The following is a 21,973-nucleotide window of genomic DNA, read 5'->3' on the forward strand; positions in this document are numbered from 1 at the left end:
CAGACAAAGAGAGGGATATGTTCCATTGATCATATATAACCAATTCAACCATCTGGGATCAAATCCCCCATTCAAAGACTCTCTTGATTGCACTATGATCCGGTGTATCAAATGCTTTAGCAAAGTCTAACCTGGGAATTACTGTTTCAGCTCCACTTTATTTGCATTGATGAATATATTCATACGTCCACTCCATACAATCTTGGATATTTCTTGAGTGAAGGAAACCATATTGATTAATATGCACTAGCTCAAGGGTTGTTTCTTGCAAATGGTTTGTTAGATATTTTGTGATAAGCTTCAAACAAATATCCAACAATGAAATAGGTCTATAATCTCGCACTCAAGCATAAGACCATATGTGATGGAGAGCCTATAGTTGCGACGAATCATCCTCTGGTGGATCTAAAGCATCCAGGCATGAACCACAACTATGATGGAAGCAATGTCATCAAAAAGCTTCAACCGCTTGCCTAAATATTTTGGTTGGATGTAATAATAGCTTAATTGGATAGAAGTTGAAACAAATTAAAGAAGATACATAACTAAAGTTAGACGCACAAGTGGGTTGTAGGTGCTTACAACCTTGTTTGAAGGCAGTGTAATGCTACCGGAGCTGGAGTCGGAGACAGACGTGAAAAAAAGGATGCTGGAGATGACGAGTGCTCGCCAGTGCGGCGGATAGACCCGCCGCAACTGGCGACAGTGATCTTCTAAGGCGGAGAAGCCCCAGATCTAAATCACCGCCGCCACCACCTTGGTTGTCCGATACGAAAAGTGTGGATATAATTTGTTCTACAGTAGGGCCATAGGGGTGACCTACTAAGTGGGTGGTGATGCTACTTTTCGTGCATAAACGTGGAGCTAAAATTCTGATTTCCATCGTCTCGATCCTTCTCCCTCGTGAACGACGAGGGTGGTGGAATCGAGCGCTGCTCCAAAGCCAATGAGTGCTTTAAACTTCGCGCTAAACAAGAAGGCGATAACGATTCGCAACTAAACTGCTGGTTTTTTTGCATCCTAAAAAGAGAAACAACTTTGTGAGTATCCAAATAGGCTCTGGATGGAAAGGATCCTAGAGATCCTCTGACGTGGGCAACCTTGCCGTGCCTTGACTCGCTCTGGGTACACTGGACCAATCTGGTCCCGCCGACGAGTTTCATTAGTTGCCATGCATTTTACTCTTGGGGAAAACATGTGATTAGTCCCGTTCGTTGTACCCGGACGGTAACCGAGAGGCAGCACGTACTACGCAGCAACCCGCCGTGGCCCTGCTCTGAATCTCACAACCTGCTGCCGAACGTCCCCAGCTTTTGGTTCCAGATTCTTTCACAGGAAAAAAAGATCTTGCTTTCAGATTCATGGAATCAGCAGGGGACTAGGAGCCTCACATCTGGCTTGTCGACGTAAGTACTTGCGTTGGCAATGACACGCGGGGGTCACACGAGAATTACAGTTTCTCCGGCTACCGCCGGCCACGGAATTTCCTCTGTAGCGGAGTGCCCTGCGCCTCAGAAAATTTGGTTGGTGTCCGTCGCGGCCAAGCCAGCCACGACTAGGAGAAAAGGCAAAGGAGGAACAGCGGTTCAACACCACCTCTTCTTCTTCCTCCTCCTGCCACTTGGAATTCTCGGTTGCTTAGGACTACTATATACTGCGCCCGCGGGCGCAGCCCGAGCTGAAGAAGCTTTAATTTAGCTGAGCTCAATCAAGAAAGCTTTCGTTAGCTAGCTGGTCATCTGTTCCATTTCTGTTGCCTTGGCTTGGAGATCATGGCCGGAGTTCAGGTGATGCCGGCGGTGGGCGCCGTCGACGTCGGGCTAGGGAGGAGGCGGCTTGCCGCTGCGTCTGGGTCAGGGGCGGGAATTTTCGTAGGGGACAGCAGGAGGAGGTCTCGCCGGCCGGCGGCCTGCTCAGTCAGGCTCAGGCAGAGCCGGGGAAGGAGGGGCGGCCTCGCCATCGTCTGCAACCTCGGGGGCACGTACGAGGACGACTTTAGCGACGTCGACAAGGTACTCCGTAATTAATTGTATAACCTTTATACTCATCTACACCTTATATATGCACATGCGAGAGCACCTATGGGGAATTTTCATGGAACATCTCTTCACAACAATTTCAATTCCCGGCTGATAGATTCGTCAGAATTTTTTATAATTGTACTGCATATATTCAGGAGTACTAGTTCTTGACATGTAATTTTCCCCTTCCATGTTCATGTTTGTGCAGCAACTGATGAATTACTTCACCTACAAAGCCGTCAGGACCGTGATGACCCAGCTCTACGAGATGAACCCGCCCAGCTACCGCTGGTTCTACAAGTAAGTCAGAGAGAGATACATACATACATACATACACCAATAAGATAATTTCTTCTTTTGAAATCTTTGTACTAATTCAGTTCTTCTTGTTTCCCTGGCAGCTTTGTTGCAGTGAACAAGCCTACTGAGGGCAAGTTCTTCCTGCGCGCTCTTGTAAAGGTAAGCAACTGATGCAGCACAATCTTTAAAAGATAGCATGCATCGTGTTCCTCTTGCAGAGCTACAGATTTAAACATGGCATATATTTCCTCACATGGATATCTGTTTTTTCCTCTTGTCGCTTGCAGGAGAGGCAGGAGCTTGCGGAGCGGGTGATGATAACAAGGCTTCACCTGTACGGGAAATGGATCAAGGTAAATACAGCCCACTAATTTCGGCTATGCGGCCCACTAATTTGCCATCTTAGCCGAAATTAGTGGGCGAACAAAAACACGAAATCCTATTTTATATTCGTATATGCAAAAAATTGGTCCCGGTGGGGCTTGAACCCACGACCGACGGCATATTAGACCGTCGCTCTGACCAACTGAGCTACAGGACCTTTTTATTTAATATAGTGCTAAAACATTTATATTATTTTAATAACAATAGATTTTTCTCATGTTTAATTAACTGACTATCAGAAATGCGACCACGCGAAGATGTACGAGAAGATCTCGGACGAGAACCTGGAGCTGATGCGGGAGCGGCTCATGGAGACCGTCATCTGGCCCACCGACGACACCAGCTCCGAGAAGATCGGCTGATCTCATTCATCCGCGCATGCAGTTCTGCTAAACATAATTAGCTCATCATCAAGCCTCCTAGTTAGGTAGAGAGAGCATTGTGCACCAACATGTCAGATATGTATATATATCTACGATCTAGCGCAGAGCAGAGGATTGTTCGGTCTTTCGGTGAAGATGCTACCAAAGTGTGTATAATGTGCCTGTTCATACATGATCGAATTAGCTTGTTAAATAGTCTTGCACTGGCCTCTGACGAGCAAGGAACTATATAATGCTCATGCGTTCTCTCTGCCTCTCTCTACAGCTAAGACACTGCATGCCCCCTGTTTATACTAGCGTCAGATTTGAGAGTTTTGCTTCACACGGACAATTTATCCATATAAGCGAACACTACGTTTTCTGAAAAATAAGAAGAAATTAAGACAACATACGGCATATCGTTGAATAACGACATGTACAATAATGCAGGGTGCTTAGACATATGTGTAGTAAAATAAAATAAACATACTTCCATTCGATTATATTAAACAACTCACGCATCGCCCAGAATTGATACAAGAATCAACCAGCGAAAAACAGAAAGAAAAAAAAAAGATAACTACACATCAAAGTAGCCACCTATTGTGCCGCCAGCAGCCTGGCACAAGATATCCTGAGCGACCGTCTGGAGCCGTGTACATCTAGAAGTCATAGCATCCCGCTGCTCCTCCGGTGACAGTAGAGCACACAGCTGAACCCAATGTGACATCATATGGATAACCTACAAAAAGTGAAAAGATTGTTTTTTGTTAAAAATAACATCATTCCTCACCCTCCATAGACCAACATAAGGCAGAGACCCTAATACGGATGAAAGGTTTAGATTGTCTATCGACTCCATTTAACCAATTACCAAACATATTCGTAATATTGGTTGGAGGTGGAAGATTATACGTTAAATTAACCGTGCGCCAAAGAATTTTAGCTAAAGGGCAATTTATGAAGAGGTGTTCAATAGTCTCCTGCTCTCCACAAAAAACACATTGCGTACACCCATTCCATCGTCGTTTAACTAAATTGTCCTTGGTAAGCAAAATCTTATTACTGAGAAACCACATAAATATTTTAATCTTAAGAGGGACTTTTACTTTCCATAGATATTTTCTCAAAAAAGGTGTGTGGTCATTCATAAGATCCTCATACATAGATTTCACCGTAAACAATTCATTGTTTGTCAACTTCCATACAAAACGATCTTTGTCTCCATTTAAATTAACCATCATAAGTTTTTGGCATAACTATAACCATAAAGTTCAATTGTTACCCACTAACAGCCATCTAAAACTGATATTCAGAGGTGTTTGGGCTACATGGAAGCAAGTTATTTACATGGGGACCTCCGTGCGAGGTCAGACATATAAAAAAGGAACGGTAACTGGTGATAGTTATTTTTTGCTCAAGCACTATTGTTTACTTATACATGAAAAATGCCTAACTAGACACCGCTCCTGTAGATATTAATCATTCATACGAACATTTTTGCTCAAGAGAATATTTGGTTCGTTTTTATTAGCATCTTGGATTGTAGATGGCCTAAGATGGTTCTTGATGAGATGGTTGGGTTTCTGCAACCGCTTTTCGTGACATGAGAAGATTTCCATGTCAAGAAATATTATATTGTTTATTTTTACGCACCCATATATAGCAATTAGTTTCAAATGTTCGAGAAAATATAAGACATCATCTAGAGAGTTTAGGCAGGGCAAAAAAGGAGAGAACTAAGAATAGAAAACAAGAATATACAGCGACCTATACGAAGATCAGGGACAACTAGCAGCATGAAATCATGATGCAGAAGCCGGGGTTAAACTCCCCATTTCGAAAAAAAAATTAGCAGCATGAAAAATATTGGTAATCTAACCAACAACACAGATAAAACAACAAAGAAATCGTCCGCAACAAGCATTACGACAAGGAGCAAGCTGATGGGATTCCTTGCTCTTTTTGTGTGTGTGTGTGTGTGTGTGTGTGTGTGTGTGTGTGTGTGTGTGTGTGTGTGTTTTGGCATTTCTTGCTCTTTTCATTGTTTTCATCTTGCGATGGCTGATGGGATTAGCAACATAGAACACATTTACGATCACCCAATTACGAAGTGATGTTTCATGTTCTCAAAGCATTCTTCCGGTACAGGGGAGTAGCAAAATCTCATAGCCTAAGGATTGATATATTTGACATTGGAAAGCTACAACAATTAAATGACATGGTTGTATTGCTTTACTTAGTTAGGTCTTGTCCATCATGTCATTCTTCCAATAACATGACCCCATTTTTAGTTGAGAACACATGTCTATGATTAGGAAACCTTAATCATCATCAACCAACAAACTAGTCTAGTACATGCTTACTAGGGACACAGTAATATTTACAAACCACAAAAATATTAATATTTTCGCTTAATACACTTCTAGCATGCAGTATATACATTTATCATGAACAAGGAAATATGATAATAACTTCCTGCTTAACAAGGGCATATTTCTAACAACAACAACATCTTGAAGCATTTATATCGCCACCCAAACTAGCCTCATTTCTCCAAATCAGCATATCGTAGCGCCTAGTTTGCTCCATCCGAAGAGTACTTCAAATCCGGCAATCGACATTTTCTAGTCTATTTTTATGAAGACATGCCAAGTAGTTAAAATACTTTAACATAAAAAATTAGCTCAGCAAACCGTATAATCCATTATGTGTTGAAACATGCTCTATTGCGAATTTTCCAAATGATCCTACAAATGGCACTTAGCATGTACTTTATAATCTCATGTCAAACATGATCTATTATGAAATATCTTTTTTCACTTGATCACCCAAGCTCGGTCCAGATTAATTCTGGATGCAGGGCAAACTAAAATGTATTTTATACTAAACTTTCATACGTATTATAAATATTCTCATAAAGCTTGTTCTCATGGGTACAATTTTCTATTATTTGGGCCACATATTTAACCCATAATTAACAAAACTTTTATTTGTTGTATATTTTCATTTATACCACTAAATTTAGTTTGGCCGTGTTTCTGTAATAAACCTTCTTGCTTGACTTTATGGTAGCATAAATTATATTGTATAAATATGTATTTGTGTGCATGTACGTTTGTTTGTGTATATATTTTAATATCCTCAAATATTATTACAGGGATCATGTAAGATTATATTATTAGGTAAGTATAATTATAGAAAATTTCTTCATTATAAATAGAACCATTGACATATAAGCAAATGTACCTTGCAAGTTCAATAATAAGTTCGCATCATGTGCATATCTGCACTTGGCATTGAAATACCATTTTATTTACTCCCTATGTTTCTAGATATAAGGTGTATTTTGTTTTTGAGGAAAAATCTAGAATAAAGGGCGTATTGCATTGCACCACTCGTCAAGAAAAAATTTGAAATATGTTTAGTACCTCATGCAAACTTTCTATTTTCTCACATCAATTAACCAAGTGTAATCCGATCCAAAACTGGTGTAATTTTTCCTATATGTGTTTTAGTCGTAGATCCTAGTTAGCATATGTATGATTATTATTATTATATGCTCGTCTTGAACGCACTTGGTTTCATGTGTTGTATAAAAGAACTTCTGCAAATTTCTCAAATAAAATTTTGTGGACAAAATGAAACATGAAATCTACTTAGAAATTTTAGGGCGTCCATTAGAAAACTTGCACTTTAACTAAACCCACTATTTTCGACCAGGTTTGCCTTTTCCTGTATAGTGTAAGTCATCGGTCCATTGTATGGACCTGCTAATGAAAATTGGGGATTTTTTCACAGATTCAATAATCTATTGGAAGAAAATGACAATAGTGCAGTTGTTGGCTTGTTGCTGGTTCAAAAAATAGGTGCACTTGCAAACTAAGAGATTTTTTATAACATACCTAGGGTTAATCCATCTAAATACAGAGATTTATTACTCGGGAATCATTTATCACTGCATCTATTTATTCATGTGTAATAGAAGCTTCAAGAAAAGACGTATCAATATCATTGTGCAGCAGTCCCGTCGAAAATTGCCAATAGGTGTAGAGGAGTCAATCTTCCCTAATCTCACCTTGTAAGCATGAAGCAGCAAATCAGCTTTCTCTGCATGTTCACTTGCAATTTGGCCATCTGTCTTGGCTAAAGATTCAATATGATTTCTCTTTCTCTAGCTAGTTGTCATGGTATGGAACTCCAGAGTTACCCATTTAATTTTACGCCGCTGCTTCCAATATGCTAATTTTTGATTCAGGAGCACTACCAAGTGGTTCTTCAGAGCTAATAGAAACCCTCTCTCCATGTCAGATAAATCTAAATTCTCAATGACATCCATAAGGACAATTGATGAGGGGATTGAGATCTCCAGTGTCTTCCTTGATAGAGGATAGTTTCCTAGGCCATTTATTTAAAACCTTCCTCAACAACTTAAATTTAGTTATATCCTCTTAGTTGCATCTGCATAGTGTGGGAGTGAGTCCATGCAGTTTCAATCAGTGGCAGAAAAATTTCCATGTCTAGCAATTTGTTCTCAAACCTGAACAAAGAGAATCTAGGAACGGACATCTCAATTGAGAGGACACATTAAACATTGTCTGAAATTGTCATTGCTACAGGAAGAGCCATTGTATTTTAAAAATTAGTCGACCATCAAGCCTCTGAAGTAGATGATTATTTTGCATATTACTCCAAGTGAACCTTCTGCCTTTAAGAGGAATATCTACCAAACCAATGTCACTAATGGCTTCATTTAACAGTAACATATCATTGACATTGCCCTCTGGCCTATTCCTGTCTTGTGGTGACCTGATGAGATTAAAAAACCTTAGTAGTAGCCAATTTTCATCTGCGGAGATGTGAATATTGTGTATCCATTGAAGATACTCTAATTGCTGATCATTCTGATATGGCGCATAGATATTTGTCGAAGTCCAATATATATCAGACTTGGTGGAGTGCAATTCTAACGAAAGAGCATATCTATTATGAAACACTTGTAACAATTCTGAGGAGGGTATGTGGCAACAGCTCATATGTAACAAATATCTTAAGAACAAAACTCTAGCTCAAGTAGAGGTTAAACCAACTGATTCACCGTTTTGGAAGGGTCTTATGCATGTGAAAGAGGAATTCTTCAAGAGAGGTTTTTTCAAAGTAGGGGATGGGAAATCTGTGAGGTTCTGGGAAGATGTGTGGTTGGGGGATACGCCATTGTCCAACCAATATCCGGCTTTGTATAATATTACTCAACATAAAAATGTGTTAGTTTCCACTGTGCTTGCTTCTCAACCTATCAATGTTACGTTTCGAAGAAGTTTGAATGATAGTAAGTGGTTGCAATGGTTACATCTTTGCCAACGTTTAATTACAATAAATTTGACTTCTGAGGCGGATAAGTTTATTTGAAAACTAAACGACTCGGGTATTTTTTCAGTCAAGTCTATGAATCTTGACTGGATGAATGGGCATACTATTTACCTGCGCAAATATTTATGGAGGTTAAAGATTCCATTGAAAATTAAAATCTTCATGTGGTTCCTCAATAGTAAGGTTTTGTTAACTAAGGATAATTTGGTTAAACGGAAGTGGAAGGGTTGTCAAAAATGTTGTTTTTGTGATTCCATGGAAACCGTTAATCATTTATTTGTTTTTTGCCCATTTGCGAAGATAATATGGCGTATGGTATATCTTACTTACAACATTCCCCCGCCAGCGAATATTACTAATATGTTTGGTAGATGGCTGAATGGAGTGGGGAAAAAGGACAAACAAAAGATTCGAATAGGAGTTTCAGCCCTGTGTTGGGCTATTTGGAGGACTAGGAATGATATGATCTTTAACAATCAAAGTGGAACTAATTTTTTGCAGGTTATCCGGCGAGCTGCTCATTCAATTCAACAATGGGTTTTCCTACTCCCAATGGACCAGCGGGAGGATATGGTTATTGGATGCAACCGGATGTTACTGGTTGCTCAGGACTTCTATTTTCAGGCTACTGGGTGGCGACATCATAATAGAATAGCAAATGCTTAGCTTTTCTGTTTGCCATATTTTCATTTGGTTGATTCATGTTTCGACCTTAGCTTTCCCGTGATTGTAATAAGTGACTTTGGATACTTTGTGTTTTGATACTTAACTTTTTAATAAAGCAAGCCGTGTGCATCTATTGATGCAGAGGCTGGGGCTGTGCTCCTTTATCGAAAAAATTATGAAACACTTGTATGACCAGTAAAAACTGTGTTGTCCCAAACAGTGATAATGCTTCCTGATCGACCAATAGATGGCACAAAAGCAAATGTGCCAAAGTTTCTTTGGCAGAACGGTCTAAGCAAAATCAAATCCACATGCTCTCTCTTAAACTCTTGGAAACAGACAACATGACAACCACTCTGAGGAATTTTTTCAAATGTAAGCGTCCACTCGGTTGGATTTTTTAATCAATTAATCCTCTTACGTTCAAATTTAGAACTTTCAAGCAGATTTTATGCTTTGTGATAGTTTTAAGGCAGGAAAACACAGTGACAGTTCACAGGCAAGCAACCAGTTCTTGACATAGCAGTGCATACATGGCACTACTATATATAAGGTCCATAACAGATAACTTGAGCAGTTCAAGCAGCATATAAAAAACATGTTTACAATTATCCATAAAGTACTGGAAACGTACAAGAAAATAAAAGGACCAAAAGGATTCCTGATACTGAACTGGAAAAATAAATGCACCAATGGCATTACTTCTATCGTGCTCTTCTTCTGTGATTTATTATCATCTTTCTTTCTAGGACTAGGAGAGGCTGTTGCTTCTTGCATGCTGGTTGAGCTGGCACATCATCAGTGTGTGCATCTTCACTTCTTCAGGCTCTGTCATTTTGAATTTCTCACATAAACTCCTTACCACAGATTTCTTGATGTGAGGAGGAGAGGAGGCACAGGCTAGACATATATAATGCGTAATTAAACTGACTAACACCGTAATTTTTTCAGAAAATACATGCATGCATGAATTTTTTGTATTGTTTCGCAGCTCAACAATGCACCTAGCAGAAGTTTCAAAAAAACATGCTAAGAAGACAGAACTAAAATTATGATTTGGGCGTTAGTATGATCACCTTTAAGGTAAGGAAAAGTTCCCGGCGTAGCATTAATTTCGCCAAACTCCAGGCTCGCTTGCCAGCTGAAGGCGTACCCTGTAGCTACAGACACAGAAAGCATGTGGTGATCAAGTTCCCCGAATTTTACTGAGTCGATTGTACGGTTTCAAAGATCAATTACCAGATCAAAACGTGACAAATTAATGGAGTACTACCATCTAGTACTTGTAATCCAAGTTAATGGTACATATGCATGGATCGAACGGCTTCGATCAATTAGTAGCCGCCATGGCCTAATTAGAGCTTGTGTACCTTCGGTCAGTACTTGCGTACGTGCAAACGACGCGCAATGTGTCACGTCCAAGTTAGATTAATTAGCTTCAACCAGACTACCAACACTCCAACAGCCTCTGCTGGTGATACAAACGTACAGCAGCACGACGTGCGCTACCTAAACCTTTTGCTAACTGAATGCCTTTTCGTGTTCTGGAAATAAAAATGGCTGAGTGGCTGGTTGATGGATGCACATGTGCCATCTGATGAATCAACAGGTCCATGGATTGCACTGCATTGTGTACGTTACCAACGAAACGTTGAGGAAGATGAAGAAGAAGAACGTGCATCAGTGCATTGAGCACGGAGTTACCTGGGAGGGAGATTGAACGAGCGAGATTTTTGCCGTGGGAAACATATGCAACTCTCTGCGAATTGTGCCACATTTATCTCCTGGCCTTACATGGAGAGACCAAACACGCATAGCATGGTGATGCAAACTGCAGCAATGCGCCAATCTGGAGCTAGCACTTCGCACCCAAAAACACGCGTACGTCGAGCTGCCTAACTCCTCCTCAGCCAAGCACCTATAAATACGCCTCGCCGGTGCCCATCGATCCATCACTCACACCCAACTCTTCTTCTCCCATCGAAAACAAAGTAAATCACAAGGCTTCTCCAGTTCATTCTCAGTCCAAATTAATGGCGTCGGCAACGACTGCTAAGCTCTTGTGGTCTCCCCTAATCGCGCTGCTCTTGCTGTCCGTCTGCGATGCTAGTTCAGTGAAAGAGCCTGAGGGCACCTCCGTTGTGTTCAGCATCGAAAACTATGGGGCCCGGGGCGACGGGAAGCATGACGACACGCAGGCCCTGGACAAGGCGTGGAGCGCGGCGTGCTCCTCTTCCCGGCCGGCCGCCCTGCTCGTTCCGAAGGGCAAGAACTACTTGCTCAAGTCCACCACTCTTTCTGGCCCATGCAAGTCCACCGTCGTCTTCATGGTAAAAGGCACGCTGGTGGCCCCTCCGAGCCGGTCTGACTGGAGTGAAGACAACATCAGCCACTGGATCATGTTCCAAGGAATCTCCGGTCTCACAGTCACCGGTGGTGGTGTTATCAACGGCAACGGCGAGGTTTGGTGGAAGAACTCATGCAAGACAAACGAAGCTCTACCGTGCACACAGGCTCCGACTGCTTTGACGTTTCACCTATGCGATAATCTGAAGGTGGACTACCTCAAAATTGTCAATAGCCAACAGATCCACATGTCGGTGGAGGATTGCACCGATGTGCAATTAACCCGTCTATCTATCACGGCGCCCGGCACGAGCCCGAACACCGATGGCATCCACATCACACGCTCTAAAGATGTGCAAGTTAGAGACTGCGTCATCAAGACCGGAGATGACTGCATGTCAATTGAGGATGGAACTCACAATCTTCATGTGACTAAAGTCGTGTGTGGTCCCGGACATGGCATCAGCATTGGAAGCTTGGGAGACGACAACTCCAGAGCCGAGGTTTCTGGTATTACAATTGACTCGGTACAGTTATATGACACAACTAACGGTGCCCGAATCAAGACATGGCAGGGTGGAAGTGGGTTCGCGAAGGATATCATATTTCAGAACATTATCATGGACAACGTGCAAAACCCAATTATTATTGATCAGAACTACTGCGACTCTGCTAAGCCATGCAAGGATCAAGAATCGGCAGTGGAGATCAGCAACATCATCTTCAAGAACATTAGAGGGACTACCACTTCCAACGATGCCATCAAGTTGAGTTGCAACAAAAATGCCCCGTGCTCCGATATTTTCCTGGAGAACATCGAGTTGAAATTAGAGGGTAGCAAGGGTGACACCGAAAGCACATGCCAGAATGCAAAATGGAGAAAATCTGGAAATGTTGTGCCATCGCCTTGCAAAGGCAACAAGTAGATGTGCTAACCATAGTATAAGTTTGCGTGAAAATGTATATAGAATGTGCATGAATCAAGGAAGAACTAGCCATTTTGTAGATACATGGGTCACATGTTTTTATTTAGTGGTTATGCTAACATCATTCAATTCATTGGATCTATGAGTGTATTTGTCATTAATCAATATATTGAAATGCAAATTTACTTCGCACTTCAAGCATATTTTCGATTTGATGCAGCGAGATATTTCTAAACTAAATGTAGTCAATATCATCATATCTTGCTCTATAAAACAAGAGAAAAATTCTACAAGTAAAAAACAATCATTGTGCAACTAGGAGCACTAGTGATCCGAGATGGGTAATTGGTGTTCGAGTAAGTCTACCCGGGTTGTTCGGTCATGTCTATGCTCTTATGAACATATATAGCATCGTACATTAAGTGTTGGTACCAACTCGGGCTATATCATGCTAGCTATTGGCATAGTAGATAAGCCTCTAGTGTAGGAACCCATCATGTGGTGAATACAAGAACTAAGGGAAAAACCAAGAAGATACCTCTAGTCTAGGTCTCGTGAACATTTTCCATTCATTTTTTTGGGTTGGATGCTTGACAATTCAAAAAGTGGGAGATTATTTTTTACTGGCCTAAATTGTCATAATTAATGTGACGGAAAAAGGCACATTATCTATAATAAAGAAAATATAAGCTAACCAGAGGCAGGTTCCCTCATGACCTAAAATTATCCTTGTTGGTTTTGCCAGTTGTAGTTTGGATGAAAGGGAAAAAAAATGTGTTTCTCAAGAAACTCCACTTAGTATTGTCTACCACAAGAAGTTAATTTTTTTCATGTTTGCAATGAGATGATATTTGAATTAAATTTCATGGACTATGTTTTACCCTTTAAGGGAAAATAATCAAGTGATTTTTTTCAATTGTTGATTTTGGCGTGTGACAAAAAAAGCACTTTTCAATGCTTGAAATAAGCTGAGTTGATCCGGGTAAATCAGGCCAAGGTGGGTTGGCCAAGGTAATAATATCTTTTGCTAACCGGTTAATCCCTTTATTCCAAAGTATAAGACCTAATTTTACTGCCTAACACCGTAAATTTCTCATAAAATAAATACATGCATGATTTTTTTTATTGTTCCAGATCTCAACAATGCACTTAGCAAAAGTTTTTTAAAAAATTGTTCAAAATTTATTACTCCCTCCATCTATAAATAGATGTCTGCGACTTGTCTAAATTTGGATGTATCTAGACACTAAATGGTATCTAGATATATCCAAATTTAACAAATCTCAGACATCAATTCATAGACAGAGGCAGTAGGATTTATAAGTTCGCCCGGCCTCGTCAATTCATGTCATTTTTGCAACAAAAAAAAAATATTACCATGCCATAAAGAAATTTTGGTTCTGCTAAATCTAAATTTTCTGAGAGTCCAATTCGACACGTAGAGCATCGAAGTAGAGATAACTGAAATTATGATTTGGGCGTTACTATGATCACCTTTAATGTAAGGAAAAGTTCCAGGTGTGGCATTTCGCCAAACTCGAGGCTCGCTTGCCAGCCGAAGGCATACCCAGTTCGGTAAAACGCTTGTGCAAGCTACGGACGCAGGACGCATGTGGTGATCAAGTTCCCCGAATTACCAGACCAAACCGTGATCAATTAACGTAGTACTAGTACCATCTAGTACGTACTAGTCATCCAAGTTAATGGTACATACGTATGCATGGATCGAACGGCTTCGATCAATTTAGTAGCCGCCCTGTCCTAGCTTGTGTCAGTATGTGCAAACGACGGGCAACGTGTCACGTCCACGTTAACTGCCGTGGAGGATGAGCAAGCTTAATTCAACCAGACTACCAACAGCATCTGCTGGTGATGCGAACGAACGCCTGCACGCGATACCTAAACCTTTTGATTAACTGCCTTTTCCTGTTCAGGACGAAGTGGTTTGTACTACAGAGATCTATGGAAATAAAGAGGGCGAGTGATTGGTGATCGCTGCGTCAATCGATCTGCCAATGATCAGCCACACTGAAGATGGATGCACACAGGTCCATGCATGGATTGCCGTTCCCATTGTCTACATTACCAAACGTTTAGGAAGTAGAAGCACGTGCATCAGTGTATTGTGCATGGAGTTACCTGGGAGGAAGATCGAACGAGCGAGATTTCTGTCGTGAGAAACATGCATCACTTTGAGAATTGTGCCACATTTATCTCCTGGACTTACATGGAGACAAAGCATGGTGAGGCAAATTGCATCAGAGCACTTCGATCGCACCCAAACACACGCGTCGAGCTGCCTAACTCATCCCAAGCCAAGCAACATACGCCGCACCTATATATACGCCTCGCCGGTGCCCCTTGGCAGTCATCCATCCATCACTCGCCCAACTCTTCTCCTCCCATCGAAACCAAAGTAAATCACAAGGCTTCTCCGGTTCATTCTCACTCCAAATTAATGGCGTCGTCAACGAGTGCTAAGCTCGTGTGGTCTCCCCTGCTCGCGCTGCTCTTGCTGTCCGTCTGCGATGCTAGCTCAGTGGAACAGCCTGAGGACACCTCCGTTGTGTTTAGCATCGAAAACTATGGCGCTCGGGGCGACGGGAAGCACGACGACACGCAGGCCTTGGCAAAGGCGTGGAGCGCGGCGTGCTCCTCTTCCCGGCCAGTCGTGCTGCTCGTTCCTAAGGGCAAGAGCTACCTCACCAAGTCCACCACTCTTTCTGGCCCATGCAAATCCACAGTCGTCTTCACCGTAAAAGGCACGCTGGTAGCTCCTCCGAGCCGGTCAGACTGGACTGAAAACAACATCAGGCACTGGATCATGTTCCAAGGAATATCCGGTCTCACTGTCACCGGTGGCGGCACAATCAACGGCAATGGCCAGATTTGGTGGAAGAACTCATGCAAGACCAATGAAGCTTTGCCATGCACACAGGCTCCCACTGCTTTGACATTTCACCTATGCGACAATCTGAAGGTGGACAACCTGAAAATTGTCGACAGCCAACAGATCCATATGTCGATAGAGGATTGCACCGACGTGCAATTAACCCGCATGTCTATCACGGCGCCCAGCACAAGCCCGAACACCGATGGCATCCACATCACGCGCTCCAAAGATGTGCAAGTTAGAGAGTGTATCATCAAGACCGGAGATGACTGTATGTCGATTGAGGATGGAACTCAGAATCTTCATGTCACCAAAGTCGTGTGTGGTCCCGGACATGGCATCAGCATTGGAAGTTTGGGAGATGACAACTCTAGAGCGGAGGTTTCCGGCATTACAATTGACTCGGTGCAATTATATGGCACGACCAACGGTGCCCGAATCAAGACATGGCAGGGCGGAAGTGGGTTCGCGAAGAATATCATATTTCAGAACATTATCATGGACAATGTTCAAAATCCAATTATTATTGACCAGAACTACTGCGACTCAGCTAAGCCATGCAAGAACCAAGAATCAGCAGTGGAGATTAGCAATATCGTGTTCAAGAACATTAGAGGGACTACCACTTCCAAGGATGCCATCAAGTTGAGTTGCAGCAAAAATGCACCGTGCTCTGGTATAACCCTTGAGAACATTGAATTGAAGTTAGAGGGTGGCAATGGTGACACCGAAAGCACCTGCCAGAATGCAAAATGGACAGAATCTGGAAATGTTGTTCCATCACCTTGCAAAGGCAACAACTAGATAGGTGATAGTAGACTTTTGTATGAAACATGTAGATAAAAATGTGCATGGATCGAAAAAGAACTAGGAATTTAATGGATACATAGGTCAAAGATTTTTTTTCCTGAGGGTTTATGCTAACATCATTCAATAAAGTGCATATGTGAGTGTATTTATCATTTGTCAATTTATTTGAAGTAATTATTTTCATAAATGTCGACTTACTATTGCGACAAGTTTTTGAACTAAATGTATTAGATGTCATCATATCCTCCTCCATAAAGTGATAAAACTAGAAAGCTCAATTATTATTTGAGCTTTAGGGGTAGCGCCGAATCCATCTCCCTATGACCTCGGCTCCTCCGGTAAAACTCCATAAGAACAAATATAATCAAATAGGTTATATCTTATGTTTTCTCATGCAAACCATCGTTGCGTGGCAACACCTTGCTCAGTCTCCATAACTAGCCGGCTCTACCACTGCTAACATTGTGTATGGAAAATATAACTTACTGATGGTCCAATATCGAAGAATATTGTGTTAGTTTTGATATAGGACTCACTGATAACTTAAAGTACAACAATAGCACATATTTCATAGGTACTCTTGTGCCACTTCTACCAACTCATGGGACCCCTTCGAGGGGGGGGGGGGGGGGATTAGTTGTACTTTGATAGACTGAGGGCGATGTCGATGGTGTTTCCATTCTTGAAGGGGTTGCTTCGCACGAGGCGCTTTCGGGTGCTTGGAACGTGGTGGATCAAAGACCGAGGGCGCAACGGTTACGGGTCATCATCGTTTTCTTCGCTTCGCCATTGCCTTCTTTTCTTTTCTTTTTTATCATGTTGTTGATGTTGTCCCAGCATTTTCTTTTGTTTCGAACTATTGTATCGGTATGGTTGTTATATTAAAATATAGCAGGGCGAAAGCCTACTTCGAGAAAAATATGTGTCCCAAGGTTTTCATATATTAACAAAAGGTTCCCACGTAACTTAGTTCGGCGATGTCCTCATCGCCTATTTACTCTTTGGAATCGTTGTGTGTGGATGTTAAGTCGCCAAGTTGTTTATTCATTATAAAATATTGTTTAATTAGTCGCCACGAAGCTGCTTCTCCCAACACAACTTGAAGTTTGAAATTTGACATGAATAAAAAAGGGACAAGTATGCCTCTTGAAGTTGCTCGGCATAAAAAAAAAATCCAAGCAGTCTACTTAAATGCACTCATGGAGTCATGGGAAACATCAATAACGAGTTGTCCACTGTTAGAGCCTCCTTGGATTGTATGATTCTCATAAGAATTTTGTAAGATTTATATCGTAAGGATTTTTTCCTACGGAATGCCCTTGAGCTACCAAATGCATATGCAATCCATTCTTATGCCCCTATTCCATAGGAATGTCAACATGAGCTCAAACCTCATTTTACCTCAAAGAAGTCCAATACACTTACACTATCTCTCTCTGTACTCTCTCCTCAATCCTATGAAATTCCTGTGTTTGATTCATGTGCACCATCCAAAGACACATCAAAATATTCATGTGTTTCCAAATCCTATATGAATTCACCATATGTGGTAGCTCAATCCTTTGTTTTTTTTTCTGTTCCTACGTTTCTAAATTCCTGCAATCCAAAGAGGCCCTAACGCGAACTATCATCCTCATATGATTCAACCAGCATCCAAGTGGCATGTTTACACTTTACACCAATCACTTAATTCACAAATCGAAATCACAAACAAGATGTCAGTAAAACTGAACGTTATATCTTCACAGCTAGACAAATTCCTAACCACAAAATTCCTTTCTCCAACAAGCTTCCGGAATCGATGAATCTGATGAAAATGAATAGAACTGTCAGGCAAAGCAGCGCTGGTAGCATCGCTGCTGTCACACTCCAAACGAGCCGGCAGATGTGACCATTGAAGGGCAAGTTGCAAACCCTCCTGGAGGTCGGCCTCCAAACAATCAAAGAGGACATGGCACGGCAGAAATAATAGCTCCATTGTGATATATAGCACAGGACTCTGTACATAAACCCAAAGTTCCATTTGTCAGGAGTAGTTTTTTTGGCGAAAGCACATCTGCTCACACTAATTGCATCTCAAAAAATAGACTGCTTCGAAGCTGCTCCCACCTCTCCCCCTCAGGTACATGGTCCCCACGGCACCTTCCTTGCCAGCACTCCGGCTTGGTGTTCAGACACCGTTGTCGGTACATTAATCGCTGACAAACCAACAAACAGTTCAACAGGGTTCTAAGTTCTAACCTCTTCTGAGATAGGAAACCTGAGAAACGGCCAACATAGAGAACATTCAGTATGCCGCTCTTGCCGAAGAGACTGAACAAACTGTAAGAAATCTCCGGTCGTCTCTAGTACTAACTACAATAGCTTACCTGCCCAGCGGATACAGAAGGAACTCCATTTGTCGACGCTGCTGCACCTTCTTGATGGTCACCACCGAATACTGGAAAGTTGAGAAAATCTTTCTATTCACAATTACGAATTATAATAAGAGCAGCCGAGTATTTGGCGCACATCAATGTTTCCATCAAAGCATGTAGCGAATCATGATTTCCTACTTTCCTTCATAAAGAATACATGTCTGTTACTGGTGGCCTCTTTTGTGTGTACTGTGTTCATTCAGGTTAGAAGAGCCGTTGTGTTAAGCATAACTATGCTCTTTTTTTCACTGCCAGGTGCACTCATGAACCTAGCTAACATCTGCTTTCCCTTTCTCTAGAGTAATCGTGCTCTGTCCAAAACACCAATACTGGCAGCGTCGGTCATACCACACCTCAACTCCAGACTCCCATCACCGGCAACCACAAGCAGCAAGCAAGTTTTCTAAAGATTTTTAGAAATGATAATCTTGAGCATAATTTCCAAACTTGTTTTGCAGTCAACTACCTAAATGAACGTCTTTGTTTTGAGGCAGACACGTTTAAAGTTACTGTTTCAAACTGTGAAAATCACAATGGATTCATCCAACTATTATGCCATCAGACACCATATCTTCACCCCATATCTATCTCCATCCCGGCTCCAGAAACCATCTCCTTCCTCTCACTCCTTCGTGTCCTTCGGCGTCCTTTCTTTCTCTCTTCACGGCAGGCGAGACAGCGGCACCAACCTCCAATAGCGAGTGCAAGGTTGCAGCTTCCATCTTTGATCCGCATCTAGCTGCACAGAGAGCAATCAGAGACAAAAATTCCATGCCTCAATTGCCGCCGTGAAGGATATTGATCACTTCAGTTAAAACCGAGACCAAAACGAATTTGTGGGAGACCGAATACCTCACATAGTTGTTTTCTAGAGCAGAATGCCCAGCCCTAACTGGCACGGCTACAACAGACGAAAGTAGAATCGAAGAATTTTGTTTTCAATGTTCAGCAGGTTGGCATCGGCTCCATTGCAATATTTCTCACCATGTGGTTATTAACTTATTATGCAATATATATGCAAGGCTGTATTGCTCATGCTAGGACCGCACGTGCTACGCTGAACTTGAGGAGAAAACCTACATTTCTCACCAGTACAGAAGTTTCAGCCAATGTGCAGGCAGGAAATAGAGCAAGTACTCGATTATATGAAAGCCAGGTATAGTTATTTACCTTCAGCAATGCTTAGTAAGTTATCCTAAAAGCAGTGGAAATAAATCTTTGATGTGAGAGAATCACTGAGGAGAAAGGCCATAATGGCGTCATGATAAAATTTAGATAAAATCCATGTCATCACCGGTAATTTATCACCTCTAAGAATAAATATTCTGTCAAACCAGATTTTTTTTTGCAAGTTACCTGTTGATGCTGCCATGCAACTTTTTACACAGAATCCTTGAATCCTTCTCTGCAGAATCGGAAACTCTTTAATTAGCTTAAAATTCATGGATATGAGCATCTGTATCCTGTGAGTGATTAAGAGATGTCAAATATGATCATCAATGTATGATAAGAGTTTTTTTATATGTTGTGCTAACCAGACTTAAAGCCTTGAAGAAATGAATACATATATGTCAGGCAATGCAACAATCTGTCCCAAACAGTAAGAAACTGTCACAACGGAATGTAAAGCACATGAAGTCACAAACCAAGCCCAGATTGACGCATATGAAGTCAAGAAACAGCCACACAGTCAAATATTAATGCATGTCTGTGTGAACATAGAAAAATGGATAGTGAAGGAATATGATCCTATAATGTCCCAGAGCTTAAATACCTAAACTAAAGTGCTTAGAAATTTGAGCCATATATGAACATGTACCAGTTGGTTATCATTGATAGTTCTATGGGAAGAAAGATTAATTAGACTTCGTTACTTACCTTTTAGTGTTATCTCGTGTCACTACTGCAGGTCTCATGGTTTGATCAAGAAAAGACGTTGCTATAAAGAATTCCTCTCATGAGAAAATCAAACATTATGTACTGTACAACAATTGCTTGATGCAGGATAAGGATTATTAACATCGATTGGACAAGTTCCAAACAAATAAGCTACTCCCTCCGTTCCTTTTTAATTGACTCAGATTTAGTACAAACTTGTACTAAATTCGAGTCAATTAAAAAAGAACGGAGGGAGTATAATATGTTACTAATTAACCATAATCATATCCAAAGCACACATTTTTTTCAGAGCGGGCCAACTCCTGAACCAACCTGAGGAAAACTGTGTAGAAAACTTGCATATCTATCTATACCTACTAATAAAGGAAGTAAGGTTTCTCCCCAAAATTTTCGTCCGTTTTTCAATTACCCTTTGTTTTCAGTTGAATTTACGGACAATGCCACCGCTCATGTTATGTATCGGTTCGTTTGGTCGTTGAAAAGAAAACGAGTTCGATCTCTCCGTCGTCGCGTTCGATCTCTCTGTAGCGTGGTTGTCCTGGGCTCCAGCAGCCCAAACGGTTCCCTGCAGGCTGCATGCATGGGCTTCTCATATGGGATGGTCATCTTATTATGGGCTTTCTGCTGCTGGACGTATGCATTAATTGTTCCGACGGCTGCCGACGGGGGCGCACAAAGAGATCCCCTCGGTGTTGAGATCGGAGAGATCCTAGACGGGCCCCGCGCGGGGGCGCTCGGCGGCGGCCGTTCCTCTGAAATCCACGCGCTGCAGAGAGGAGTTGGAAGGAGAAAATGCATGTTCCGTCGTGCATGAGTAAATTTCTCCTTTCGTCTCCTCAAGTACAAGGGACATGTCATAATTAAAGCTGCACATTGCATGTGGATTGTGGGATGCAGATGCATCGCAAAGATGAGTTCAGAGGGGCAGCAGCTTTTGATATAGGGATGGGATGGAACGTGCATAAGATAAACCTGCTGCATGATTAAAACTGCAGAACATTCAGTGAGCAGGATAGGGATCGTTCGCAGTTGAGCTCAACATTTTTCATGCACGCTGAGCCCATGCATATTAGGCAGGTAAGCTAGGTGACCCACGGTTACTAACAAAGTATACATGGAAAAAATAAGATGCAAAATTTATGAAAATTTAGGTTATTGGTGATATACTTTCTAATCGAGTTGTGACTTAACGTGACGCCGTAGCAACACACGGGTATTTGTGCTAGTACTTCATCAAGTATTAACACAAGCAGGCAACGTGCCCTGCGCTTACCATGTTAGGAGCACAAATATGCAAGTTGAAATTGGAATCACCATGATAGTGAGAGATATGGCAGTTACGGCATCATCAGCAACTGAGAAGTTTGATAGCTTTTGAAAATGATAAAAAAAAAATATGCACAAGAATGGTACAGGTGGTCATGCCACCTGGCTTAGAGCTGCTTTTCTCACATTAAACGACTAAAGGAAAAAACTAGCTCAACAAAAATTAGGAAACTATAGTACAAACGCAGGGGAGACTAGGGGCACAAGAGGAGGCAAGGAGGGTGCAGGAGGAGCACGGGGTGGAGACCGGAGT

At 41.7% G+C, this 21,973-nt stretch overlaps 3 protein-coding genes, 1 long non-coding RNA gene and 1 other non-coding gene across 5 annotated transcripts; 3 read left to right on the top strand and 2 right to left on the bottom strand.

Annotated features, from left to right (window-relative positions):
* The first annotated feature begins 1,579 nt into the window (after positions 1 to 1,579).
* Positions 1,580 to 3,287, top strand: LOC127292239 (chaperonin-like RbcX protein 2, chloroplastic). Its single transcript, XM_051321597.2, has 5 exons — positions 1,580 to 2,012; positions 2,230 to 2,321; positions 2,423 to 2,480; positions 2,609 to 2,674; positions 2,945 to 3,287. The coding sequence occupies exons 1-5, from the start codon at positions 1,773 to 1,775 to the stop codon at positions 3,065 to 3,067; spliced, it is 579 nt and encodes a 192-aa protein (XP_051177557.1). The 5' UTR covers positions 1,580 to 1,772; the 3' UTR covers positions 3,068 to 3,287.
* TRNAI-AAU (transfer RNA isoleucine (anticodon AAU)) lies at positions 2,789 to 2,862 on the bottom strand. The gene has a single exon. It is a non-coding gene; the product is annotated as a tRNA-Ile (tRNA).
* Positions 3,288 to 11,075: 7,788 nt separating the features above from the next.
* LOC127348317 (polygalacturonase-like) lies at positions 11,076 to 12,433 on the top strand. Its single transcript, XM_051374382.1, has one exon. It carries the CDS (start codon positions 11,137 to 11,139, stop codon positions 12,373 to 12,375), a length of 1,239 nt encoding a protein of 412 aa, XP_051230342.1. The 5' UTR covers positions 11,076 to 11,136; the 3' UTR covers positions 12,376 to 12,433.
* Positions 12,434 to 14,767: 2,334 nt separating this feature from the next.
* On the top strand, positions 14,768 to 16,201 carry LOC127348318 (polygalacturonase-like). Its single transcript, XM_051374383.2, has one exon. The coding sequence runs from the start codon at positions 14,834 to 14,836 to the stop codon at positions 16,070 to 16,072; it is 1,239 nt and encodes a 412-aa protein (XP_051230343.1). The 5' UTR covers positions 14,768 to 14,833; the 3' UTR covers positions 16,073 to 16,201.
* Positions 16,202 to 17,719: 1,518 nt separating this feature from the next.
* On the bottom strand, positions 17,720 to 20,541 carry LOC127292241 (uncharacterized). Its single transcript, XR_007845048.2, has 3 exons — positions 18,448 to 20,541; positions 18,188 to 18,338; positions 17,720 to 18,077 (listed from the first exon to the last, which is right to left on the bottom strand). It is a non-coding gene; the product is annotated as an uncharacterized lncRNA (long non-coding RNA).
* Between the last annotated feature and the right edge of the window lie 1,432 nt (positions 20,542 to 21,973).

Source organism: Lolium perenne, chromosome 4 (assembly GCF_019359855.2).
Source record: "Lolium perenne isolate Kyuss_39 chromosome 4, Kyuss_2.0, whole genome shotgun sequence".
NCBI classification, from domain to species: domain Eukaryota; kingdom Viridiplantae; phylum Streptophyta; class Magnoliopsida; order Poales; family Poaceae; genus Lolium; species Lolium perenne.